A 27,769-nucleotide genomic window follows, 5' to 3' on the forward strand; every position below is an offset into this window, starting at 1 on the left:
AGAAGTGAGAAAATGCTGGGATCAGAACGAGGTGTTGTGGAAGAATGGCTGTCAGAATTCAAGGTGAGCTGAGAAGATGAATGATAAAAATACCACTGGGTTTATGACACAGAACAGTGATATTTTTTTTAGCATCCAATAGTTAACATTTTAAATATATATTACTTGATCTCTCAAACTCTTGTAATGCATAAAACATGCAAAGGTCTGTGTAAATAAGTCAGCTGGTACCTAATATACAATGCAAAGTCGTAATAGTAGTTTATTGTTACTGTTTATTGCTATAGAGCAGAACACTGCTATAGAAATGTGGGTTCTTTAAGGTATATATTTCTGTGTAGATCAAGCTGTTAGAGTTTGACTGACAGTGGGATAACACTGCCCAAATTTCTAATGGAATAGCTTTTTTTAGTTAGTAGAAAAGTTTGAAGTCTAAAAAAATATTGAAGAAGAGATTTGGCTGTTGGTTTTTTTTTCCTATGGCCTGCATAAACCTAATTAGTTTGTTATGAAGAATTGTAAGTATTTTAAAGCTATTTTGTGTGTTGATAATTATGCTGATTGAAATATAGGATAATGCATAAACAAGAAAAATGGATTTAATGACTGATAAGAAATTAGTTTGTTATTTAAATTAAGAACTTGTGATTCCTCTCATCAGTGATGAGACACTAAGTTATTACATGCTGATGCTGGAAATTTGTTGAGGAGTCAAGGATGCAAAATCTGCAGACGTTGCTTAGTGGGACTCCGGGCTGTCCATGTACTTTCTAGATTATCCATACCTCTTAAATAATTTGAGTTGACTTGATAAAGACTTTGAAAGGTGCCTGTTAAATACAGAATATTCAAGAGAGTCCTCTTATCAAGCTGGAGCAAATGATATTATGAAAGATAAATCTGAAGCTGCTTTTGGATTTAACATTGAACATTGGCGTGTGCCCCCAAATGCTATTCATATGGAGAAAATCTTGTACTGAATGAACTAGATAACCAGTCTGAAAATTTACTGAACTTCAGGAATTTTTTACTGATGTTGGGATGACGCTGAATCCTTTTGTGGCAGTCTTTAATACTTGAAAACATTGATTTATAAGGGTAACACCTTTTTTTTTTTTTTTCCTTCTTTAGGCATTACCTGAAACACAAATTTCCAGCTATGCAGCTACCTTGCACCGGAAAAAAACACTGGTACCAGCTCTTTATAAGGTCATTCAAGACCCAAATAATGAGGTAGGACACTTGAAAAAGGATTTTTGTTCACATTCCTATATCTTCCAGCTCTGCAGTGGAAACTAAAGTAATGGAGAAGTAGAGATGGAGCAGAAAATTCTTCAGTTCTTCTAATGTAGTCTGACATGAGTTTTACTGTATTGTTTTTTGATGTTTACTTTAATGCCTTTCAGGTAAGACACAGCCCCATCTGCTCCTAAAAATAGTTTTGCTGTCTGCTAGATTTTACTTGCTAGAGCAGACTGTTTACTTGATTTGGCATGAGGGTTTTTTGTGTGTGTTCCACAACCTCCTACGTCTCCTGACCTCTCCCCCCCAGTTTCCCAGTAAGACCACTGTGCTTCTTACCTGGTGACTTATTACCTGATGGAAGATGGAATGAATTTATTAACTCCTATTAAAATAACTAGATCTTCTTTTGCTTACAGTAGTATGTCTGTGTAATTTGGTTTACACTGCTGTAAATGAGCAGAAGCAGGATTGTAAAATATAAATATACACAATGAAAACTTAGCTTACCCTCGTACATAATTAATTGTAATTGCAAATGTAGTTAAACTGAGCTTTCTATTCCATTGGCTTCTGCCATGAGCATTTCTGTGAAGGTGTGAGGTATACAACTTCTGAGCAAATTGTGCAAGCACACTGTTCTCTGCTGTGTAAACTCCTTTAGATGCAATGTGTCAAAATACTTGATTTATCATCTTTGATCTCTTGTATATTTATAAATTAAATGTCAAGTGTATACAGCAAGGAAGTTCTTTATTTTCCTAAGCACAGCTCTTGTGCTTTTGGAAGATGAATGCTTGTTGGAGCTTAAAGGATATTTCATAATGCTCAGGTGATAAAAAACCCCAAAACATCATAGCTGTCAACTTCATTTAATTGTTACAAATAACTTGCATAGTGACCTTTTTCTTTGTACTGAAGTTAGTATTATTCTCTTCTAACCTGAAGCCACCATTGCTGATGCTTTTAGCGCATTTTTGTATTTGTGTGTGCATGTATACTTCTGAAAATGTAAAAGCTTTCCTTGAGAATAAGCATATAATGTATGATTTGTTTGGTTGGTTTTTTTTTAACATGAAGAACTAGATTTGCAAAGAGTATCTTAAGGGTGTGGCAGTAATCTTACATTATTGTACACTGATGCTTGTCAAATACTTCTCTTCGGAACTGTATTACCATTTGGACCCGATTCTGATAATCAGGTATAAGATAAGCAATCCCACACTCAAAGATTTCCAGCTTCAGGTTCTTCTTGTTAAGGCAGTATGTATTTCCTGGTTGCCCTCCTTCCAAACTTATTTGCGTTGAGGAGTATAACCATAATAAATTATGTAGCTATATTTGGCTCTAAGTGAGGGGTTTTAAAATATGCCTTATAGGGCATTATGTGCTAGAAGGATAATTGACTGCTTATGAAGATAAAGCTGATGTGGTAGACTATTTTTAAAATGTACTTGCTGAATTTTTAAATTTGATGGACAAATAATTTTTAGTACAACTTTTTTAGTACAACTGAATAATAAAGTTGACCTATGTTTAAATCTTCTTGAAAGGGGAAAACTGTTTAGACCAAACAGTAATTTTTCTAGATTCACTTAATTCTACCTTGGTAATACCAGGCATTGTGTTTAGGAAGCAACACAAACAAACAAGATGCTTCTCTTTTTTTGACAGCTGACTATCAATTTGAGATCTAGCAAATTATTGCAAGCATACTGTCAAGTTAAATACAATTGTTACTGTTTACCTTTTAGAAAATTCCCTGACTTTTGTAATATGGAGAAGATACTGACTGGAACAGAAAGTTACATAAAGAGTGGAGTGATCTTTCTCATAAGCAGCTTATTTAGCTGAATAATTTGTTGATTTTTGCATCATTTGAATTTTAAACTGAAGTGCTTCTGAAGTCCTGTTTTTTAGATAGTTTTACAATTTTTGAAGTTGGTTGATGATTGTAGATGTAAATGCATGATGGATTTTAAGTTAATGCAGTACTAAAATTTAAACATTGAATATTCACGTGGAGCTGTTTAGATTATCTTGGAAAGCTCAGCCTTGAAATGCAGTGCCAAGCATTTCCCACACCCAGTACTTGTCAAATAGTAACTCATTTCACCCATTATATTATAAGTAAGCCTAAAATGAGCGCATTCCACCACAACTGAATTTTTCAAAAAGGCAAGGATTTCCCATCTTTGTAATGTGTTTTATATTTAGTACATTGCGTTTAACTTCCGGATATGGCTCTTAAGATTTGGCAAACTTGTAAAATAAGCCAACATAAAGCTAGTCTTCACCTTGCTTAAAATATGACTAGTCTGCATTTCTGTGAGATTTTAAAATGTGGTCTGCAAATTATAGCGTTGTCACTTACTGTATATTTTAGCCAGTACAAGTTTTGTTCATAATTGTTGTGCCAATTGCTGTTCACAGTAATAGGCAAACTCTTTTAATGTAAGTTTTTTGTTTATCAGATAAGAGATACGGTTCCAAGAGACTTTCGACTTTGGATTTTTTGTCTGACTGCTGTGCTACTCAGTTTCCTTTGACTTTGGACTGAAATACCTTTGGAGTTTAAAAAAAGTGTGTGCCAGTTCCTGTATACACCCACTACTGTGACAAAAGCTCCATTTCCTCTGTTTATCCAATGTCTTCACAATATTTATATTCAGAGAACTAACTGGAAAAGGCTAGTTCTGTGAAAAGCCAGATAACTAGGATGCCAGGAAAATATTTGTTCTTTCTTACAGTGTTATGTTTTGTGTTTCTAGGTGGGAGATGATCATACCAAACTGATAGAAAAAACCTGGTTCATGCCTTTGAAAATACTTGTTTTGTAACATCTTTGTGATGGCAGTTTTTTCAGTTCTGAAGACACCAACAGCACTGTAGTGGTTCCTCCAAACAAGTTCCAGGTTGTCACCTAAGTAATTTGCACAACTAAGATGACAACTACTAAAAATGAGGAGTATTTACATGCTTGCAGCATCAGTGACTGGATGTTGATTGTATCTTTCTAGGGAGCATGATTTCACTTAAAAGGCTAATTTGAAAAAAAAATATTAAGTTGAAAGACAGTAGAATAAACTCAGTAGCCTCTCTGGTTGAGGCTCAGCTGACTTGAGCTAAGGTAAATTGTTATTTTGTGCTGTTTTTAATTGTACTTGGATAAGACTGGCTAATTTAAAATAGGAAACAGCTTTGGTTGGCTGTCATCTCTAATCTAATAAAAATACTATCTATAGCAATGCAGTTGTATATTAATATTTGCTTAGCTTTTTGTGCACCTCATCTCCTTGCAGATATGCTTGTATTTATTGTTGTCAAAGATTTCTTCTTCTTCTTAACACTCTAGATTCTTGCTCATACTGTCTTTTAAAGAAAACCTACACATTTATTCAGTCATCTCTGAATTATTTACTAACCACATTTTTATTTGAACATCTGAAATGTACTAAGCCTGTCATAAAACAAGGCTACAGTTCTATCTCTGAGGATTTGAACATTCTGCAACAGATGGTTTTAATAATTAGTGTCAATTTTAGGTAGGAATTTATACGAAGTAAATATGAATTAAGAAAGAATATACTTACACATCTTTTGAAGAGTAAGTTCTAAATATGTTTGAAATACTGGAATAAATATACTTGTAAAAGCTGTGCTTTAAGTGACTTTTCTCATTCTGTATCAATGTCAGTGTCAGCTTTCTTCCCTCTCTTGTGGAGTCTTTTTGCTTCTGTTGTGAAAACAGGCTTTTAGCTTAGACTTAACTAGGCTGTCAGTCAGAAGCCTTGTGTACACAAGGTACTCATAGCAGAGTCTTGTATAAGAAAAGATCTGTCTGATAGCAAAGTTTTATTTTACACAGATGTTATATTACGGATTTTGTATGCAGTGGTTTAAAAATGGTATCCTTCATTAACCAGAATACTGCTTGTTAGAAATGAAACAAATGTATTCGCTCTTTCTTGAGTGATACTCTCTTAAGGCAGCTATCTTGATAGAAAATTCTGTCAAATTTATGTTTTGTGTTTTGTGTTTGTTATCTATTACAGTAAAATATCTAAGTCTCTATTTTCTGCCTCTCTAACTCTTCTCTATGAGTATAGATGCTTTAGGTTACATGAATGCCTCTTGTCTTTTTAGATGTTGAAACTTGTGAGTATAGTATTTTTCCTTTAGGTCAGATCATCCCATTTCCTAGAATCCATTTCTATAAACTGATCACAGACCTTATCAGAATTCCTCTCAGAATACTTTTTTGTTGTTGTTGGTTTTGACTTTGATATTAAAAAGTTGATTAGTCATGGGAAAGGGGGACACAGCTCAACATGTTTCTTTTTCTTTTTTTCCTTCCCCTCCCTCCCAGTGTTCATTAACAGTTCCTGAATGCATTCTAACTATTAGTTAGGCATTGTAGACTCTTAAAATGGCAGGGTTTTTCTTGTGCTTATATCCCACTGACTTGATAAGAACCCTTTCTGATTCTTGTACTGAACCTCAAAGGGCAGCTCAAGATGGGAAAATCGGTTTGCATTGTAATGAACAAATACACACTGTTGAGTTGGAGACTAAAAAGCTGTAGGTAAGAAATTAACTCATATATCTGTCAATAGACTTGTCATGAGCAGCTGATTTTTAACCTTTGTACTTTTATAAGTCTTATAACTGCACCATTGGAGTTTATGGTACATGTAGTTCAAGCCATGTGTCTGTCACATGCCTTAAATTAGTCCCTTCGTACAAAATAAATCTCATACTGACAGCCCTCAAGAATAATGTTATTAAAGCACCAATATGGTAGTGGCTGTAGTAAGGCTACATTTCCCAATACTGTATAGCAGTGCCCCTCAGGTTTGTCCTTGTAAATCTTGTTAAAAGGAATGCAGATATCATTTTGGTTCATTCACTTTTACTTGCCATCAAGGAATGTAATTTGTACTGGCTGCAGTGGTTCTTTAGTACAACCCCTGTCTTTGCTATTTCATTCTCTCTTATTAGAGGAACCTAACAGTAATTCATTAGCCTTTTTGTTTTTCTGCAGCTCCTGGAGCCTGTTTGCCACCAGCTCTTTGAACTTTATCGTAGTTCTGAAGTTCGGCTCAAGAGATTCACGCTACAGTTTTTGCCGGAGTTGATCTGGGTATATCTACGTCTTACTGCCAGCAGAGACAGGCAGAGTAATGGTTGCATTGAAGCATTGCTGCTTGGCATTTACAACTTGGTGAGTGAGATGAGTGAGAACGACTGAGGAAATCTTTCATCAGAGGTTTTGTCAGTGACCACTAGGAATAAAATAAATTATTGGAAGAACATAGTTAAAATTATAATAGGCTTACATGAAAGCATATTTAATCTGCAGAAAATCATCATGTAATAAAGGTTTAGTAAGAACGTATTTACAGAGACAAACATTTTTACTAAAACAGATCATCCCATGAGCTTCCTTGAGCTGTGCAAATTAAGTAGCCTTCGTTCATGTTGAAGAATAAAGCTTTCTATGAAGATGATTGTTGGGGCAGTATGCTTGGTCAGTCTTCAAGTGGCACTTCCCTCACTCCTTTGCTTAGTCTGAGGTCTTTTTAACAGTGATTTGAAGCTGAAACTACTCTGCATGCTAGCACTTATATACATACCTGTGTATATTTTAGGCAGATGGTTGTCTTGAATATGTGATTTTAAGAACATGTAAAAATAACTGTAGATTATTCAATTTGGTTGTTGGTTGTAAAAGAAGTTTTTTTTATATCCTTACGTTAGCCTGGAAATGTTAAGAGGCTGTTTGATAAATTTAGCAATACTGCCAAGATAGGCATTCTTTAATGGGAATGTCTGTGTTAGGATTTTAAAACATACTATACTTAAAACATCCCCCTTCTCTCTACTATCATAGTAAACCCCTCCTTTAAATTGTGTATTATGTTTCTATACATGATGAGACACAGAAAAATAAAACTATGAGTATTAAAAAAATAATATTCTTACTATGTGTCTGTAGATTAAATCTAAAAACTCAAAGATGCAGTTATTTTAGATTTATTCTGCTAGAAAAAAGCATTGGAAACTGCTTGCTGATTTTAGTATTGTTTGCTGGGTTGAAGTAGCATGTTTATTTTTATCAGTTATTTTCTCACAAAAGTCCTTTTGAGTTCCTTTGAATGTCATATTGGTGATGCATATTTTTTAAGGAGAGTAATTTCCTTGTTCTCTCCAGACTTAGGAAGAAAGAGACCTCAAAATGGACAGTGACTCCCACTATTTTTTTCTTTAATTACTTTGTTGATATTTTTCTGCACATATATTGAGACTGAAGGAATTACATTATATTCTCAATATGTAGAAAGTGAAAGACAAGGATAAATCTCTTGCATTCTGCTAAAAACACATTGTCCTCACAATGTGATTCTTAAAGGCTACTAAAAGTACTGGACTACCTTGGACTAAGTTTTCACATAAACGGGAATGGCTAGAGCTCATTGTTGGGGAATTTGCTGTACAGAGTGAAAAGCCAGGATTTTAGTCTCCTTTTTGGTGTAGTCTTATGTAATTGCTGTTAATATATTGGCTTCTAAAACTCATGGGTTTGCTTATGTAGTAGCCTAGCAACTATAAAATCTGACCAGTCTGAAAGCCTTTTAATATTCTGTGCATTTCTTCCTGATAAAACGTCTGGAGTATCTTTGCTAGTCCCCTTGATTTCACCTTTTCTCTGTGATGCATTTATTATGAAGTACTGTCTTTTTGCAAATGACACCAAGCTAGGCAGTAGTGTTGATCTGTATGAGGATAGGGAGGCTCTACAGAGAGACTTGGATAGATTGGATCATTGGGCAAATGTTAATGGTCTGGGCTTCAACAAGGCCAAGTGCTGCGTCCTGCACTTGGGCCACAACAACCCCATGCAATGCTACAGGCTTGGGGAAGTGTGGCTGGAAAGTGTCTGGCAGAAAAGGACCTGGGGGTTCTAATTGACAAGTGGCTGAATATGAGCCAGCAGTGTGCCTGGGTGGCCAAGAAAACCAATGGCATCCTGGCTTGTATTAGAAATAGCAGCAGAAGTGACCAGCAGAAGTAGAGAGGTGATTGTCCCCCTGTACTCAGCACTGGTGAGGCCATACCTGGAGTACTGCATCCAGTTTTGGGCCCCTCAATGCAAGAGAGATATCGAGGTGCTGGAGTGAGTACAGAGGAGGGCAACAAAGCTGGTGAAGGGCCAAGAGAATAAATCTTATGAAAAACGCTTGAAGGAGCTGGGAATGTTTAGTTTGAGAAAGAGGAGGCTGAGGGGAGACCTCATCAGTCTCTACAACTACCTGAAAGGTCATTGTAGAGAGATTGGTGCTGGTCTCTTTTCACAGAGACCAATTAGCGACGGAACAAGAGGGAATGGCTTCAAGCTGCAACAGGGGAGGTTTAGACTGGACATTAGGAAATATTTTTTTTCACAGAAAGAGTGGTTAGACACTGGAATAGGAGGGGGTTGAGTCACCATCCCTGGATGTGTTTAAGGGTCATTTGGATGTGGTGTTGGTGGATATGGTTTATGGGAGAACTTTGTAGAGTAGGGATGATGGTTGGACTGGGTGATCCCAAGGGTCTTTTCCAGCCTGAATAGTTCTATGATTCTATACTCTTAAGTCAGCAAGTGACTCATCCACCCTTGTGTGGCTGAATCTTTTGGGCTTAAAGTTTCGCCTTGCTCCATTGTGCAATTCTATTATAAATAAACATCATAATGTAAAGGTGAGCTACAAAGGCCTTGTGTTCTTTTTGATTTTGAAGTCACACTGATCAAGGAGCCAGTGCTCTTTTTTTGTAAGAGTTGCGGACTGATTCTGCAGAAGAGTTTGTGCTAGAGGTCTTTCCTGCTTTTTAAATATGTATATATAAATTTGCTAACGTTCTGGAAATGCATAGAGACTTTGAGGTGCTAATAGTCTTTATGAGATCAGGATATCTAACTTTTTGTTTGTTAAATGCCTTTTAAGAGTTGAAAATTATTCCAAGTCCTATCTGCTGTCTCCTACTTTGGTTTTGGTTTTGTTTTTTAATGCAGGAAATTGCTGACAAAGATGGCAACAACAAAGTTCTGTCTTTCACCATCCCTTCATTATCTAAACCCTCAATATATCATGAGGTAAGAGAGCTGCTGTCGTAAATTAGAATTGGATCTATTAGAGAAATGAAAACTGGATTCATTTGATACAACAGGCCATTTTAGATGCATCTTGTTGCAATAAGTTTTCAATGTCAGTAGCTTGCAACTAGTGTAATCAAATTCAATGGCATTAGTAGAAGGAGTGCGAATGTTGAAAAATCTTTGCTGACAGTGCCCATTTTGAACAGAGCTTAGTTCTGTTCAAGCTGCAACTGTGTTTTCTTGCCTCTTACATGTTAGTATAAAAGTAGTCTTCCTTCTTCTAACTCCTCCTTAAAACAATTTGAACTTGGAATCATGTTTTTTCTTATCTACTGCATGAAAGCAAGCTGCATGAAAGGTCTATGCGATTAGGACAAACTTAATATAAATGGATATGTAAGAATCAAAGTTGAAAATTGCTGTCACCTGCTCTATTGCTCATAAGTGTGAAAACTTTATTATAATGAAGTGGGGTAGAGTTTTTAGAGTTACTGTATTCTGGAATAGTCTTTGTTTTTACAGATAATCAGATAAGTGTGTCTTTTGGCTTGGGTGGTTAGGAGTTCTAATGCTTTTTAGAACCTTTTACTTACGACTTAATACTCCTGCCTCCTTCCTTCCTTCTCCCACCGCCTATTTCTAGCCCTCTACTATTGGATCCATGGCTTTAACAGAAGGAGCTCTATGTCAGCATGATCTCATAAGGGTAGTTTACAGTGATCTTCATCCTCAAAGAGAAACCTTCACAGCACAGAACAGGTAGGCGGATGTATTCTAACATTAGAGGTGCTTCACTAGGTAGACAACAAGTCCTTAAACATTAAGACCAAATATGTTATGTGTTCATCCCTTTGTCAGTGTTAAGTGCTTGGAAATAAATCTAGAGAACAGTCTTGGTGATCTTGAGGTATAGTGGTGTTTTTGTTTGTTCCAAATTCAAATGTTCTTCTATTAGTTAATTTAAAAGAGAGTAACTTTTCTGTCATTTCTATGCCTGTCAGGAAAACCTTTGTGCTATGCCTGTCAACTCAAATTTTCCTGGAAGTGTAATAAAACTCAGCTTTGACTCTGAGGCTGTGATGGCTTTTTCCATGGGAAAATGGGAATGAAGCTGAGTGGATAGACAGAACTAGGCATGAGAGAAATCGCCCTGCTGTTCTACTGACTTGCCAGCTTTCCCTGTGTCTAAAGCCATCTTTGGGAAAACTGATAAAATAATTTGAATGCATAGCTGACCTGTTGAGTTCTATAACTTTATACAAGTACTGTGCCATATATGATTTCCTCCCCAGTTCCTGTATATGCTAATGGCTTTCAGTAATGATAATTTTAGGTATTTAATACTGAAATGTTAATAGCCTGTTTCAAGTCAGTGAATTATAACAAAAGAGGATTTCAGGATTTGTGTGTTCTGACACTGTTTCATGTGGGGTAGTTTTTCAGACGAGTTGTAGATTTTTTGTGTTAAACTCTGATAAAATATTCATATCTCAGAATTAAATCTTGCCAGGAATGCAAAGAAGACTAAGAAAAGCTTATATAGGTGTATCAGGGAAAAAAGGACAACCAGGAAAAATGTTGCTGAACGAAATGGGAGACCTCGCTACACAGGATATTGAGAAGGCTGAGGTTCTTAATGACTCCTTTGCATCAGTCTTCTCTGGCAAGTGCTCTAACCTAATCACAAAGGCCACAGCAGGTGAAAGCAAGGATTGGAAGAATGAAGTACCCCTTGCTGTAGGAGAAGAATAGGTTCATAACCACCTGAAGAACCTGAAGGTATACAAGTTTATGGGACCTGATGAGATCCATCCACAGGTTCTTAGGGAGCTGGCGGATGCTGTTCCTTCAGGAAAATCTGCTAAGGCACATGGAAAATAAGGACATGATTGGTGACAGCCAACATGGCTTCACTAAGGGTAAATTGTGCCTGACCAATTTGGTGGCCTTTTACAACAAGGCTCGAGAAATGATGGATAGTGGCAGATGTCATCTGCTTGGATTTGTGCAAAGCATTGTCCGACATGACATCCTGGTCTGCAAACTGACAAGACATGGATATGACAGATGAACCACTTATTGGATAAGTAATTGGCTGGCTGGCCACACCTAGAGAGTTGTGGTCAATGACTCAGTGTCCAAGTGGAGGCAAGTGACAAGTGGTGTTCCTCAAGGGTCAGTACTGGGACCATTGCTGTTTAACATATTTGTTTGTGACGTGGACAGTGGGATTGAGTGTGTATCTTCAGCAAGTTTGCTGACAATACCAAGCTGTGCAGTGTGGTTGACACCCTAGAGGGAAGGGATGTCATCCAGAGAGACCCTGGTGGGCTAATGCCAACCTCATGAAGTTCAACAAGGCCAAGTGCAAGGTCCTGCACCTGGGTCAGCACAACCCCAGGCACAAATACAGGTTGGGGGGAAAATGGCTAGAGAGCAGTTCCAGGGAAAAGGGCTTGGGGTTGGAAAAGGTGAGGAGCTTGACATGAACCACGAGTGTGTGCTTGCATCCCAGAGAGCCAATTGTGTCCTGGGCTGAAGTGTGGGCTAGCAGGGTGAGGGAGGTGATTCTGCCCCTCTATTCTGCTCTGGTGAAACCTCACCTGGAATACTGTGTACAGCTCTGGAGTCCTCAGCACAGGAAAGGGCTGGAGCTGTTGGAAAGGGTCTGGAGAAGGGCTGTGAAGATGATCAAAGGTCTGGAGCACCTCTACTATGAATACAGGCTGAGAGAGTTGAGGCTGTTCAGACTAGAGAAGAGAAGGCTCTGGGGAGACCTTATAGCAGCCTTCCAGTTCCTGAAGGGGCCTACAGGAAAGCTGGGGAAGGGCGTTTCACCAGAGTCTGGTGACAGGACAAGAGGTAATGGTTTTAAACTGAAAGAGGGGAGATTTAGGTTAGACATAAGGAAGAAATTCTTCACAGTAAGGGTAGTAAGGTGCTGGAATAGGTTGCCTAGGGAGGTTGTGGGTGCCCCCTCCCTGGAAGTGTTCAAGACCATGTTAGATGAGGCTTTCTGCAACCTGGTCAAGTGTGAATTGTTCCTGCTCATAGCAGGGAGGTTGGATCCTGATGATCTTTAAGGTCCCTTCCAACCTTAACCATTCTATGATTCTATGAATTTAAAACATGCAAGATTTTGCTTTTGTCTCTTTTCAGGTTTGAGGTGTTGAGCTTTCTTATGCTGTGCTACAATTCTGCTATTGTCTATATGCCTGCCTCTTCTTACCAGTCACTTTGTAGGATGGGTTCCAGGTGAGACACTTGATTTTGAAATAGTTTTGCAGGGTGCATCTAGTCTTCTATTACTCCATTAATCTACTTGTTTAATAACTTTCAGTCAGCTGTGCAACTGAATTGGAAACTTGAAGCTGTGCTTGAGTGCAGATTGAACACACAGATGAGCTTTGTGCTGCAAAAGCTTTCATTCTAGTTTTACAACTTTCTGTTACTTGGAAAGAAAGATTCAAAAAGCAATTTTGGGCAGAAATTATTTGAAGCTACCCAAACTAATTTGCATGTTTTGGATTTCTGTACCTTTCAAACATTTTTTAGTATAGTCAGTTTAAAAATCCTGTGAGGAATACCACCAGTTTCCTCTAATTCCAAATATTAATTTCTTGCTTCTGAGGATGTTTTATATGAAGTGCTTGCAAAATCTTCTGGGTTTCAGTGGCTTGTTTGCATTTTTCTATGGTTTGGGTTGGGTTTTTTTCTTCTTTTTTTCCCCTGATAATAACATCCCACTTTCTGGAGAATTCAGTACTGTGATTTCTCAAATTCTTATGCATTCCCTTTTATAACCTTCTACTTGAATAGCCTCAGAAGTGTCTGGTTGGAAAGATCCCTGCTTTTTGTCCTGGAAAATCTCAAGAATATTTGCTATTTCCATACACCTGTTTTTACCAGCATTTTTGTCTAAAGTTAGATAAATTACCTTTCCTGTTACCTCCAAACAGAAGGACCTCTAAATATTTTTGATAGAACTTTTTTCTTCAGCACAATACTGCTGTGAAAGAAAAGCATTATGCGCACTTCAGTTACATAGCAAAGAAGGATCAGACTAGTTCCTATAACATAGGTTCTGTTGTAACATGTGTTTAGGATTAGAGCCTATTATCTTTCCTGTGGGTTTTTTTGTTTGTTTTTTTTGTTGTGTTTTTTTTAAATGGTAATGGGTTAATACTTGGTATGCTTCTATCATCTTCACTTGAGTTGTGGCTATGTTAAATTTGCCAAATATGTTGGAATTTTTCTACATCTGAAAATTAGACCTGTTCTTTGGGTAGGGGAGAAAGACAACCTTTTTTAGGCTAGAGGTTTTGTTGTTGTTTTTGAAACACTGCAGCAGTTATTATGTATTAGTAGCCATGTATTGCTTCCATTATGAAGATTCAGACATGTAAGTTGTTAATAAATTATTCTGGTTTTTGTGGAAATGGAATGCTATGCAGTTTATGGGAGGGCAGGCCCATTTTCAAGGGTCAGAATTTTTTTTTTAAGGCAGCTGAGAGCAGTTATCAAGAATACAGAATCTGCATTATCTGACTTTAAATAAAAGGTGAATGCATGCTGTCATCATACATTAGAGAGGAGATGACTTCATTTCTCTTGTATACTACTGAAATGTTTCCTTTCAAGAAAGGTGGTTTCAGTTTGTGAATTTTGGAGGAGAGGCTGCTACTTGGTGTCTGGCAGTTAAGAAATCTTGCCACTCTCATTCTTTAGAAGCTGATTATGATTTCAAGAAAACAGATGGAGTAAATGGCTATATGGGAATAACACTGGATTATTGGCAAGCCATGTCTCAAGGCACTGTTGTAAAACTTAATAGTTGGGAGAGTAACATAAGTTCTACGGTGTGTACTTGTATCACAGAGATTTTGGTTAACTTTGAAAGCTTATTTTTCAAAATATAAAGACGTTTGTAGTCTCTGTGAGGTTAACATTTTCTTGCAATGTTATGTTTTTTTCAGGCTGTGTGTGAGTGGATTTCCACGGCAGCATGAGAAACGCTGGAAAGAGCCTTGTGGTAGGGTGGTGTTAGACCCTGACTTCATGGTGCAGCTGCTCACAGGTGTCTATTATGCCATGTACGTGGATGATTTTTTTTGTATAAAGGGAAATGTCTGGTTTTACATAAACCAACTAGCATTTATATTTTAATTTATGATTGAAAAAAAGTTATTCTCAGAACACAAGTTTATAAATCATTTAGTGTCTTCCCCCTTACTTCCTCACTCCACCAACTGATAATTGGAAAATATCTTTGTCAGCATTGAATTAGATGATGAAGGGCCAGCAGTAAGTGCCGTAGAGAATTGAGCTTCTGTCTTCATCTTTTCCCAAGTTTCTACTACCACCACATACCTTAACAAGCTTGGATGCCAAGGTAACTGGATGAGATGCAGACTTCATGAATGTCAGTAGATTCTGAGGTAGCAAAAATAAATTTCTGATGAAAATTCTGTTCTGCTAAGTAGTGTTAACCTTTACATCTGGACCTTTTTTTTTTTTTTTAGCCTGACTATGGCATCCACTTTGTCTTGCTTGGAGGTGACAGGGAGCAGCTTTTTCGGCATACCAACAAGATTAATTTAAAAATGCTTTGTTTATACTTTTAGAAGAAATGGAGTGGCTGGAGTGTACATATAGTTGAACTTTATACATAAGCAAAGAATTGAAGAGCTGAATTTGGGCAGAAAAAATACAAGTTTGAGTTCATAAGATATGAAAAATAAATCTTTCTTAACTTTTTAGATATAATGGTCAGTGGGATCTTGGCCAGGAAGTATTGGAGGACATAATTTATAGAGCACAGCTTGAACTCTACTCGCAGCCTCTGCTGGTAAGAAGCAATCTTTTGCAGTTTATGAGCTTGGTTAAGAGGGGTGCGGATGTGTTTCTGAAGTGGACAGGTAATGAAAGCATTTGTGGCCATTTGTTGCACTTCCAAATGCAAGCGATTGTTAACAGCTGGTGTTTTCAAGATACTTATACCATGCTTTTTCTGCTTGAATATTAAGCTAGAGTGTTGAGAATCTCCTAGGACTCATTGATGCTGAAAGCTAGGATTTTCGAATGTATTTCAGTTGGCATAAGCTACTGATGAGTGGTTTGAAGATGCTTAACCACCTGGTCATATGTCATAAGACACTGGTTGCAAAAAAGGTGTTTGCTTTTAGACCTTCAGCAGGGCTGCAAATATATTGTATGATTTAACTGATAACACAGTAGGAAAAGCAACAGCAAGATAGATCTGAAAGTGAAAAGCAGAATCACCTCCAGGGTCAATGTCAGATTTTGATCAAAGCCACACAGGTCTTAATCTTTACCTTCTTTGGAGGAGCAGCAATACAAAGGAGTTCTTCTAATTGGGTGGGTTTGTTGTCTTGTTGTGTTGTTTTTTTTTCCTCTATACTTGCTTCTCTGATCATAAAAACAGAGAAGTTAAATTGAGAAAGTCGTAAAACTGGGCTGGATGCAGGTGGATGTGATTGTGAAGGATGAGGAGGAATTCAGAGATTTTATTTTTGTCACATGCAGGAATGAGGATCAAAATAAGAGGGAAAATTAAAGAGAATAAAGTAAAATAGACTGTCTCAGTTTCTGCATCAGAATTGTGGCTAGAAGCCTTTAGGGCTCCTCTGAACTAACAGCAGTAGAATTTTACTGCTTTTTAGATAACTGAAAAATGAGTGGATTGGGAAAAATCTTTTTATGTGCCAATCTGATATCCCTCTCTTCTGCAATAAAGTATGTGAAATTACTCTGATGAATTAATTTTGGCTGTAAAATTTATCAGCAGGCTTTCTGGCACTGCTGCATTTCAAATGCTTGGTATCCATTGAATTATTACAATAGTTGGTTCCTGACTCATTGCTCCATCAGATTGAAAGTTTTAAATTAAATATTGAGCCTGCTGAATTGGGCCATCCTGTCAAACTACTATATTTAAAAGGTGTGTAGGAGGATCTGGAAATTAATTCAGTTGGTCATATGACAACTTTCAACTCTCTTTGTTCATTTTTAATCAATTTGTCCTTTGAGATTACCTCTTTTAAGAATTTTCTAGAATGTCTTTGGGTTTTTCCAAAGCTACTATTGCCTCTTTGTCCCATTGTCTAATGTTGGTGACATCATGACATTACCAGTTTTTCCCGCTTCCCCTGTTACAAAGCTTTTCATGCACCTGCATGCAGGCACATCTGTGGGGTGTTCTTAATACTCTCGTCATTGCCTTGCTTCCTATCTTGTTTTACTGCAATTTTGAAAAAGCTGTTTAATAAAACTGACAGTTTCTTTAATCTATTGCCTGCATTCCTATGATTCTAGCAATTTGACTTTTTCAAAGGCTGGAGTCTTTTCACCTTGTTTGTTCTCCAGGAGATGTATTTTGTATTTTAACATTTAAACTACTGGCACCAAATAAAATATCATCTCTGTGGCATCCCAGAGAAGATTCAAGTTCAGCCTAGGATTTCCTAGCAGTGGCAAATTTTTTGAAGTCCATTTAATATTCAGGCAAATCCCCATGTTGGGATTATTTTAAAACATCTGTACCCAAAGCTATTTTGTATATTATGGGAGTACCATCAGTCATCATTGCATAAGAAACATCACAGTCCCTGTGTTTGGGTATGTCTCTTGAAGGAATACTTTTTAACAATATAGTAGATCCATTGTCCAATTTAAATATGTTTATATTGCCTGTGGACTTGGAAGGAAAGGGGGGAGCATGGGAAGTAGCTGAAGTAGCAGCATCAGAAAGTTATGAAATATCTGTGATGTAGAAGCAGTCCTGATAGCCAAAGACACTACTGGAAAGAGTAGGAAGTAATAAAAGGGAAATGCTTTTTTCTGGGAAAAGGAAAGTGTCTCAGTTGCCAAGTACAGGGAATTGGTTTCATAGTAATGAAAACTGGGAGTTTCTACAGAGGGAAACTAATTGCCAAGACTCAACATTAAGATAGCCTGGACCTGGGGAGTAGCTCAGTTCCAGTCAGTCTATTTCTCTGAACACAAGTGAATTCTGAGCTTGTTCCAGATGGAAGTCACTGTCTTCTGTTCAGAGATGAACAGGCCCTCTTAGACCGGTACAGAACAAGCATAGATCAGCAAGTCTCTATTATCCATTTTGTTTTATGGATGTACTTTACTTTTGTTGGATGTTCTTTTCATTAGAGCTCCTTTCTGATGGGCAAGAGTGGATTGGATGTCTGGCCTGAAATCAGCCCTGCTTTGTCATTAGCAATTGCAGTCTTGGTTTGCCAAGTGTGGATGGTGCTGGTTGTTTCCCTGTCTTTCAGGGCTTGATTAGACATAGTGAACAAATTTTTTTTGCATCCTGAAGGATCGTGGTTTTGGGGTTATGTTTTTTTTGGTGGTTTGGTTTTGTTTTATTTTTCTGTTAGAGAAGGACTGTGACTCATTTAAACTGGTTGTTCAAATTGTTTCAAAGTTTTACTGTTGCATTGCTTTTTATCTCCATATAGTTCTCTTCTGTCCCCAGAAGTACAATTTGTGTTGTTAGAAAAGGCCAGCTGTTAAAAGGTTTGGCAAGCAGAAGTGCTCTGTCACTTTTCTGCTCCTGTTGCAGAAGCCTCTTGCTACTCATTTTTAGGGTTTTAATCCTGTATACTGAGAAGGGTATCTATACAAAAGAGGGCACAACTCCACTGAATGGAGGATGTGGAGGCAAACCATTTATACTCTTGAACTTGACCTGCTTAGGTTCAGTGCGGCAGAAATTATTTTCTGAAGTCTTCAGCTTGATCAGGGATAGGATGAATGCAATTTGTACCGTTTTGAGAGGATGGCATGGAAAAAGGCCTATGTGTGAATAGGAGAGCAGTTCACAAGTGTTAAGGCTGAGAGAATTGGCTAATAAAGGGTGAATCGTTGGACAAGTGGAAGGCAGAATATTAAGGAGCATTTCTGTGATGGTGCCAGTGATCAAGAATGCAGCTGAGAGATGTTTAATCCCCCAGGAAGTGAAGTCTTTGTTTTAGTTACTATCCTGGGATCTGTGCCTTTTATTATGTGTGTCTTAAAATAGGGTTTATAGGCCTTTGCCTTGAGGTAGCAAGTAGACTACATGGATTCAAGACATGCAGACCATGTGTATTGAAGTAAATGTGTTTATCTTCCTGTATTGTGGACTCTCCTCTCTCGTATTGCAAAATCCTTTTTTTTTTTTTTTTTTTTGTGTAACCAAAGAAAATCCATTAGGAGGCAATATAAAATTGCTTTTTATAATCCTTCTTTAAATTGTAGTGGAAAGAAAAGCCTACCCAAATTATAGTGGGAACAGTTGCTAGGTAGGATCTTATAGAGATTATCAAGTGACATTATTTTCCATATTTAGATTTTTTTTTTCTTTTAATTTTAAGTCTAGATGTCTCTGACCCTCTCTGTTTTATCTACTGCCCTCACTAAAGGAGGAGTAAAGAGCATCTGGGAAGACATGCCTGTGAAATTTGAACAAAGTTGCAATGTTAAGTTTAAAATATGTCTAATTTTTTTATTGCTGGTTGTTTGAAGTCAGTAAGATTTTGGAAAATCAAGGTTCAAGGTGTTCACTTTTCTTAAAGTTTTGAAACACATTTTGTGTACAGCAACTTTGTTATGGGTGAGTATTGGCACATGCTGTAGAGACTCAGGCTACTTTTCAAAAACTGGTACACAAATTCACTATTTGAACAATTTACTTGTGAACTACAGAGCATGAACTGAAAGTTGTTTTTAAATATTTTTTTTTCAGGTAAACCTCTGGTTGCACAAATGTATTTGATGGGAAATTTAAAGAAGCAGTTAAACTATAAATGCCAAAAGAGGTCACTTGTTCTCCTTAGAGCTGCAAAACAAAACGTCTGACTTAATAATAAGCTATTTCAAAAAAATTAGAAAATTACTGGATACTCATATCTTAGGTTGCAATATTATTATTATTTTTTTTTTTGGATCTTGCATGTACTTGCAACCTCATTCCCTTGGTTAGGTTTTTGGGTGGGTTTTTTTGGGCGGGGGGAGGAACTGGCCCTGCCTCCCTCATGCATAAGGCCATATGCTGTTTACATTGTCTTGTCCTGTGGCTTAGTTTTATGACATTCTTGTAATAAAACATAAATGGTATTTTCCTTGTCATTTTGTAGTCTCTTGAATCAAGACCTTCCTGTGTAGGTTGTTACAGGTGGCAAAGCAGAACTAAATAAATTATCTCACAAAATTGAAAAAATTAAGCAATGTTTTTGGGAATAGATTTGTGATGAGCTTTTCAACATAGTTATCAACTGTGAATCTCAGGGACGGGGCTGTCCATCCGGATGGAACAGACATAATTAACAATTCTTGGTGGTTTCCCTTTCTGTATCCAGCAAGAGATCTAAAATTGCCATTATTGCAACCAAGTGGTAGTACAGTGGTTTACTTTTATCTTAGGTTGCAAATGCAATGAAGAACTCACTGCCCTTTGATGCTCCTGACGCATCCCAGGATGGCCAGAAGGTACTGAAAGTAGAAGTTACCCCGACAGTGCCGAGGATTTCCCGGACTGCCATTACAACAGCTTCTATCCGTCGACACCGCTGGAGGAGGGAAGGTGAGCTTTCTCAGCCAAGAGCAAATACTATAGTGTACTGTAGTACTCATCATCGCCACTGTATTCTGGCTTCTGAGTTTGAATGTTTGCACAATGGTTGGTTGGGGCTTTCTGTTCATTTGTTTTGGAAAAGTAATACTCCGTAAGAGTGTTATAGTATTTCACATCTTCAGAGCACTGCATGAACATGAACATTTGGGTGTTTGTTTTATTTTTTATTTGGTGATAACCTGTGAGGTAGCTGAGAAAATGGAGAAGCTGGAAAAGGTTCAGTAAGACATCTTTTTTTCTCCATGTAATGCAGGATAAAATTGTAGGGATAGAGTTTGTCTTAGAATTTGAATTTTCTCTTTAATCCACGATAATACTCAACTTCCTCCCATCATAAATAGCTCATGAAATAAATTATCCAGACTTTGATAGGGTTCCAGCTACCTAAAGCTACTGAAGGTAGTGGCAGAGGGAAGAGCTGAGCATTCCATTCCTGCCATCATATGGCACAATTTAGACAGGGCCCCTGTCATAAAATAGCTTTGGATAGCTTAGAATTAGTCCTTATTTTTCCTTATGGAGTACATACATCATATGGAAGTCTTCTTGACTGTATGAAGTAAAAATAAAGAAGTAATATTTACCTTGATATGACATCTTCAGTGTAGGTGAAGCAAAAAGCTTGCTTTGAAATCACCTTGTCATAAAGCTTTGTTGCTGCATGTATAAAACATTGATTTAAGAAAGTTGCATAAGTGGCTGAAGGTAAAAAGTAAAATAACCTAAAAATGAACTGAGGGAACAGGAGTTGGAAAACAAAGATTATGTACTTTCCTGTGGTTTTTGTTGGGTTTTTTTTTCCCCCCCTCCTTCTGTCTCAGCAAAAGGATTTTATGACCTTTGGTCTTAAGCTAAATCAGGATGTCCAGGACAAGTAGCTGTCTTCTGTTTACAGGACTCTGGATCATGCTTGTCTTCACTGTAGTTGCCATTTTATTAATTTGCTAGTGTCTGGTCTACAGTATAGCCCACCTGTCCCTTTCTGTGGATGTTATGACAACTTTTAACTAACTATGGGTAGTGTTTTGTTTTTGTTCCATGTCCGCATAAATTTTCTATTTTCCCTGCCTGGGTTGGAATGCCAAGAAAGAAATAAATAGAAAAGCACTAAAATGTTATATGTTGAATCCCAGATGGCTTTGACTTCTCAAACGAGGCTGACTCAAGCATACCTGGCTCACCGATCCAACACGGCTCCACAGACCTAGGGATCAAACGTGAGCAAGAGGGGGAGGTGCTGATGCGCAAGACCCCTGAGCATGGCTTCCTGGAGCCCACCTTGGCAGCAGCCACAACAGAGGGTAGGACAGAGATGAGGAGGCAGAAGTCAGTGAGGCAGTTGCTGGAGGAGGATCCTGGCTCCCTATCCCCAAGCAGAACTTCTTTCCATTCTAGCGTGTGTTTCCACTATCCCAGGGTGTATTAGCTTCTCTTTGCAATACACGCATCCCCTATATACCTAACATCAGGTCAGATACTACCTTTTGTTATCACGTGGGCTGGCCTGAGGCTTGCATCTGTGTGGTGAAAGACTGCTTGGCATGGCAAAAAAGAAAAAAGAAAGAAAAAAAGACAGGGGTAATAGCCAAGAGCTTTGGGATTGCTTGGAAACTGTCTATTACTGAGCATGTTTAATCTAATATTCAGAAGGAAAAAAATGCACCAGATGAACATGAATCTAGTCCTGAAAAGCAGACAGAATAAAAATGGATTTGGCTACAGCTTTGTCACAGTGATGTCTTGTTAGTGTGCAGTTTTTAAACTTCCAAGAACAAAGTTTCCTGTTCCCACTAGAAGTCAAGCCTATCTAAGACATATACAACTGCATATGTCATCCTCTTAATTGAAAATCCGTACATGTACATCTTGTTTACATGAATGACCTGACTGCTCTAAAGACAAGTACCAAAAAAGTGCTTGTGTTCTCAGAAAGAAGTCAGGTTGTCATATTTGTAAAAACTTTAGGAACAATTACTGCTTTCTTTCTTAGTGATGCTGTCTACATAAATGCTTTAGGCATTTGTATGTCTGCCCTGCAGCCAAGAACAGCAGATAGAGTAGCTGGTTGAAATTTAGTTTAGTGAAGTTAATCTATTAATTTTCACATCTTTTCTGTGTAAAAGACCTGGTTTTAAATACTGGAATTTGAGTAATGATTTATTCTCAAAATATAGAATTAATCTTGCAAGTTTAGCTAAATGTATTTTCAAATCTTCTTTTTCTATCATTTGGTATTTCCAGTCTCTAAGCATTTATCTGCACATTTGGATATGAGCTACATAGGTTTTATGTTTTTAATTCTGGGAACAATAATCTGGAGAATTTGGATATTTAATGTAGTGTTATCATAGAATCCTTACCCTTAATTAGAGTCAGTATCAAACATTGATTAAGACATCATGCTTCTGTAGAATATAACTGCATAAACATGTTTAGTGTAGGTTTATAATCTACTTCTTGGTGCAGTGAATTTGAGCATGCTCAGTAAATGAGTCCTGTCTTCTCCTAAATTCTCTTGTTCAGTTGGTCTTACTCCATTTTACTAAACTTTGCATGTGCATGACCTGAAGAATATGGAGAAATCCTCAACTGCAGAGAACCTGTTGGGAGACACAGGAAGTGGAAAAGAAGTTAATAACGATGTGGCCTCCTGGTCTGAATTTGCTTTAAGACATCTATATAATTGGGCATGTTGTTAGATAAGGCATCGTTCCACATACTTTTTTTCAACAGAAGTGGGTTGAATACCCTTTACTTCTGTAACCTTAGCAATGTATAATTGCATATTTGAGTGAACTGAATTCTGCCAGTTGATAGCATCTAGGGGAAAGCCAAAAAGTGGAGTTTGGCTTGATTATCAGTGTAGAATTATGTGTGTATAAACAGTAGTCTATTATTTTACTGTTGCTGATTTCACAGGCAGTTTCAGCTAGCAAATTTCCTCTCATAATTTTCATACCAAGCAATATAATGAAAGACTGATAATTTCTTGTTACTTTTCAGCCTTCAGGTATGGGAAGGATAAACAGAATAAAAATTACTTTTAAAAGCTGTAAAATACCCCTTCTTTAGATCACTGTTTTAATGCACTAAGTAGAAAAGCAGATTTCAAGAATGACTCAGTAATGCCTTACAAGGTATTCCGCTTCTGTGTGGTGGCAGCTGTGGTTATATGCACATTTTGGGTCACTGGACAATGCTGAATCTACATCTTCATGATTAATTATGCATAGGCATAATTAACAAATACTTTGGAGACAGACTTACTCTGATAAGGAACAGTGAGAGTCTGGAATGCACACTGTAGTGCAATTTATATGATTTCTGTCAGGTTGCACTGTCTTTCTCTTCTCACCTTACAGTAGAAGAGGGTTTGGAAGGAGTAGGTCTTCAGGTTTTGTTTTCTTTTTTAATTGTCTTACTGTTCTGTTGGGGAAAAAAGCCAAACATTATGACTTGACACATGATTCTATGACTTCATCCTGTTTTTCCCCCAAACACATTGTGTAAGGACTCAAACATTTTTTGTTTCTAAGGGCAGTTTTTAGAGGAAAAATTATACGTATTGGAAAAAGAATGTGTTTGCTGAATTACTTCAATCCCACTAAGAACATTTATAGGTATATGGATTCGACTAGACAGAAATTATCTTGCATGTTGTCTTCTCTATCTTCTTCATTTCTGAGCACTGCTGAGCTGCCTGGGCCTTTGCATAGTTGCAGTATCCAAAAGCTTGCAGCAACCCCTCTCAGTCTTGTCTGAAAATTCTGTGAATAAAATGCCACTTTTACTGTGACTCTTCTTCTTCTGTTTTGGCATCCTGATGCCTTAATGTAAACTTTGAAGACAGCTCATGTTCTTGTAATAATATAAAGCTTAGCAGTATTAACTGGAGATACCTTCTTGCAAGTTACATCTTTCTTTTGAATAAGAAGGGCTTGAGAGGGGAACTTCAGCTGCTGCTATTGCTGCTTATAACACACTTTCATCCAGCTTTGCATGATTATATAAAGAAACATAAATGTTTGTTTATTGAAAAAGTGCTCTTGCTTTCAGTATGTTCAGTTATGTCATTTTTATTAGCATCTCTGATTATGTGTGGGAAGGTTGGGAGGGAATGGAGGTGTGGTGGATTGTGAATTAAATATATTACTGTCTAATGTAAGAAAATAAACTTATTTTGAATATGGTTACAGGAAGCTAAAGCAAGTAACACACCCTTCATTTTAATAATAGCCCTTGAAACCCAAGAAGCTTCTTTTTCTAAGGCTAAAGGCTTTACCAAGGAAGGAAGACTGCACTAACATCAACTGTATTACCTTTCTGCTTCTGGGAGACTAATGAGTCAAGTAGAACTATATACAACTACTAAATAATCTTGCATTGTTCTGAGAGAGGCCTGAGAATGGTCTATTTTGAAGATGGGTAAACTTCTTTTTTAAGCTGATACACAAGCAAAGTTTCAGAAAATAAGCTTACCACAGAACAATAAAACCTTCCTGTCAAGTTTTATTTTTACTTTACACTTCAGCAGTGTGAAGGCAGAGCTGGCTATATTCCTGCTGCACAGAGGTGGCAACAACACTGAAAGCTTTGTATCTGTTCTCCTTGTAATATAAAACATTCCTTAGTTCTCTGCTAACAATCAGCATGAAAGGATGAACTTCCACTCAAATGTTAGAATCTCCTACATCCTTGTCACCACTTTTTCCTCATTCCACAAAGTTTCAGCAATCTGGGTTGAACAAACTGCCAGTAGAGCAGTATAGTGGCTTTAGCTGGGACAGATCCATAGCCCTTGCAGATTTCTTGCAAATAATCAGAGTCCACGGCTTTTATAAAGAAAAGCAAAATTCTTATAGCCTGAATATCACCTTGTTTGCTAACCTGGTTAAACTTTATGGCTTTTTCCCATTGAAATGAGATCTGTGGAGCAAAACCTCAAGCTCCATTTTTAATTTTGTAATTGGAATACTGTTCAGTTTTCTACTAAAACAGTCACTCTTCTGAGTACCTGGAGCATAGAAAAATGACTGGAATAAGGTGGGTTTTTTTTAAATCTAGGTGTTGATATAAAGTAAATATGATGGAAGCACCTACATAGGATTGCTAGAAATGCAGGGAGGGTTGAACTCTGGAGGAAGGAGAACTAGGAATTAAGTTATTCTCCAATAGAAAGTAGTCAGATTGTCTGAATTGGCAGCTACACACAACAGAAGATGTCCACCTCTGTTGGAGCACTGGGGTTACTCACCTAGGAAGTAGCCTAATTCTGAAGCTTATCAGGCACTCACCAGAAGTTACTCTGACTGGAAGAGACTCTGAACATGCTTAGATCTTGCCTCAAAATAGGATAAGCTTGAAAGAGTCCAGCGCAGAGCTACTAAGATGATTAAGGGAGTGGAACATCTCCCTTATGAGGAAAGGCTGATGGAGCTGGGTCTCTTTAGCTTGGAGAAAAGGAGACTGAGGGGTGACCTCATCAATGTTTACAAATATGTAAGGGGTGAGTGTCAGGAAGATGGAGTTAGGCTTTTCTCAGTGATGACCAGTGATAGGACAAGGGGTAATGGGTGCAAGGAGGTTCAAGGTGAATATTCGAAAAAAAATTTTTTTACTGTGAGAGTGACAGAGCACTGGAACAGACTGCCCAGGGAGGTTGTGGAGTCTCCTTCACCGGAGACATTCAAAACCCAGCTGGATGCGTTCCTGTGTGATGTACTCTAGGTGACCCTGCTCTGGCAGGGGGGGGGTTGGACTAGATGATCTTTTGAGGTCCCTTCCAACCCCTAGGATTCTATGATTCTATGAAAGGCTATTTAATTTAATTTTATGTTTAACTACATGTAGGAGGAGAAAGGGTGCTAGTATCTGCAGACAGAACTAAAGCAAATTAACCAACTGGGGCCCAATTCTTCTTGTTTATAGACAAAGTTTGGGAGATACTCTGATAAAAGTGATGTAGAGGAAAGCCAAATTAAGCTCAGGGAGTACTTACTGTTAGATTCTGTTATTCTGCTAAATAGGACAGGAAGGTTATTGGTTGAGAATCAGAAGGTTTTAAGCAAGTGGAATCCAGGTAGGTTAGCAAATTATGTTTGTTTTGGTATTCTGTGTGTATCTTTGTCTTCATGTAACTTGAATGCTTCCTATGTTTTCTGATTTTTCTCTTTTCTTAATAGATACTGAAGGTGTAAATGGAAGAGAGGAATCTCTGAACCTTAATGATGCTGATGAAGGATTTTCATCAGGAGCTTCGCTCAGCAGCCAGCCAGTTGGGACCAAACCTCTATCATCTGTATCCCAGAAAGGCAGCTTAAGGAAAACAGCAAGTGGGCGTTCTGCAAAGGATAAAGAAACCTCTTCTGCAGTAATATCTAATGAGAGCCCTCGAGATTCTGTATCTCGGAAGCAGTACGTGCACCAATCCGCTGATCTTGACACAGATGTAATTGAGATGACACCTACTAAGAAGCACCTAGGCCTGCCTACTGGGCAGGTGGTGGCAAAAGCCAACAGTTTGAGCCTGATCAGGACCGCCAGTGCTTCCTCCAGTAAATCATTTGACTATGTGAATGGCAGTCAAGCAGGCTCCAGTGTTGGAGCTGGTACAGAGAGTGTTACCAATCTAGCAGCTGGCAACACCAATCGGTTTTCGACTATCAGCCTACAAGAGGACCGACTAGGCCAAGGTGGGGAAGGTAAAGATCTCCTTTCTCCAGGAGCTCCCCTAACCAAGCAGTCTCGATCTCCAAGTTTCAATATGCAGCTGATATCCCAGGTGTAAATTTTACTCCCTTCCTTAGGACTCCTTCTTTCCCCTTAATTCCCAGGCAAGTTCATCCTTAGGCAAAACATGAATCATCATCCCACCGTGTGACAATACTGACTGTTGTGATCTTGTTTGATTTGGTTTAGCTATCATACTATATTACTGAAACAGCAATAATTCTTCCCTCACCTTCATCCTCTCCCTCACCTTGTAAACATGGTTGTGAAGCAGTATATAATGTACTGTATGCCTTTTTCCATGCCTTCCTTCCTCCTTGGGTGATGTGCAATCCATCGTAGGCTGATCAGTCCCATTTCAACACTGTGAGACTGGAGACACCGGCAGAAATGGTGAATGTGATCCCTATGAGATGATGCTTTGGCTTTGTTAAGAAATAGAAACGGGTTTGTTTTCTCGGTCTACAGTACTGCAAAGACTACTGGATCATGACTTTTCTTTCTCAGAACCAGGAGTGCCTCAGAGATTCTAGTGTGACTTTGGACCTCTCTGAGTCTGTGCAATCAATTCTGGGGAGGGGATTGTCATTGCTGCTCCTGGCTGCCTACAGCACTTTTTCATTAAAATGAGGGTAGTTTTTTCTTGCCTGCCCCCAGTCTCTCATCCCAGAAGCTTTTGGTGTTCAGCAACTGAGACATGCATATTATCAAGTTGTTTTACCTCAGAGAGAGGATTCTAAGTAGATAATGTTGGTTACAATGCACTTCTAATGGCGTTGTAGCCATATGTGATGTTACGTGTCTTCTCCTCTAGGATACAGGGTCATTCTGCATATAGACTAATGTAGACACCACCATGCTGTTAAAGCAATTTGCTTTGTAAGTGGGAGGGGAACACTACTTTCCCAGGAACTAATGGCTAGCTCTGCTCCTTTTTTTGTTGTTATTCTTGTGAGGTGCTGATCACTGAATGGAAAGGCATATTCGGGTAGAGTATTTCTCAGGCT

At 37.9% G+C, this 27,769-nt stretch overlaps 1 protein-coding gene across 1 annotated transcript; it reads left to right on the top strand.

Annotated features, from left to right (window-relative positions):
* FAM126B (family with sequence similarity 126, member B) lies at positions 1–27,410 on the top strand. Its single transcript, XM_010007344.1, has 10 exons — positions 1–63; positions 1,132–1,233; positions 6,287–6,466; positions 9,299–9,379; positions 10,026–10,141; positions 12,542–12,637; positions 14,359–14,475; positions 15,143–15,230; positions 19,823–19,982; positions 26,216–27,410. Exons 1-10 carry the CDS (start codon positions 13–15, stop codon positions 26,818–26,820), a joined length of 1,596 nt encoding a protein of 531 aa, XP_010005646.1. The 5' UTR covers positions 1–12; the 3' UTR covers positions 26,821–27,410.
* Positions 27,411–27,769: the final 359 nt, after the last annotated feature.

The sequence above is a fragment of the Chaetura pelagica genome, unplaced genomic scaffold (assembly GCF_000747805.2).
Source record: "Chaetura pelagica isolate M959 unplaced genomic scaffold, ChaPel_1.0 scaffold21, whole genome shotgun sequence".
NCBI lineage: Eukaryota > Metazoa > Chordata > Aves > Apodiformes > Apodidae > Chaetura > Chaetura pelagica.

Excerpts from the sequence above, each read along its gene's own strand:
- FAM126B (XM_010007344.1), top strand. The coding sequence starts at position 13 with ATGCTGGGATCAGAACGAGGTGTTGTGGAAGAATGGCTGTCAGAATTC. Across the intron at positions 1,234-6,286 it reads TTCAAGACCCAAATAATGAG|CTCCTGGAGCCTGTTTGCCA; the intron begins GTAGGACACTTG and ends GTTTTTCTGCAG. Across the intron at positions 12,638-14,358 it reads CTTTGTAGGATGGGTTCCAG|GCTGTGTGTGAGTGGATTTC; the intron begins GTGAGACACTTG and ends TGTTTTTTTCAG.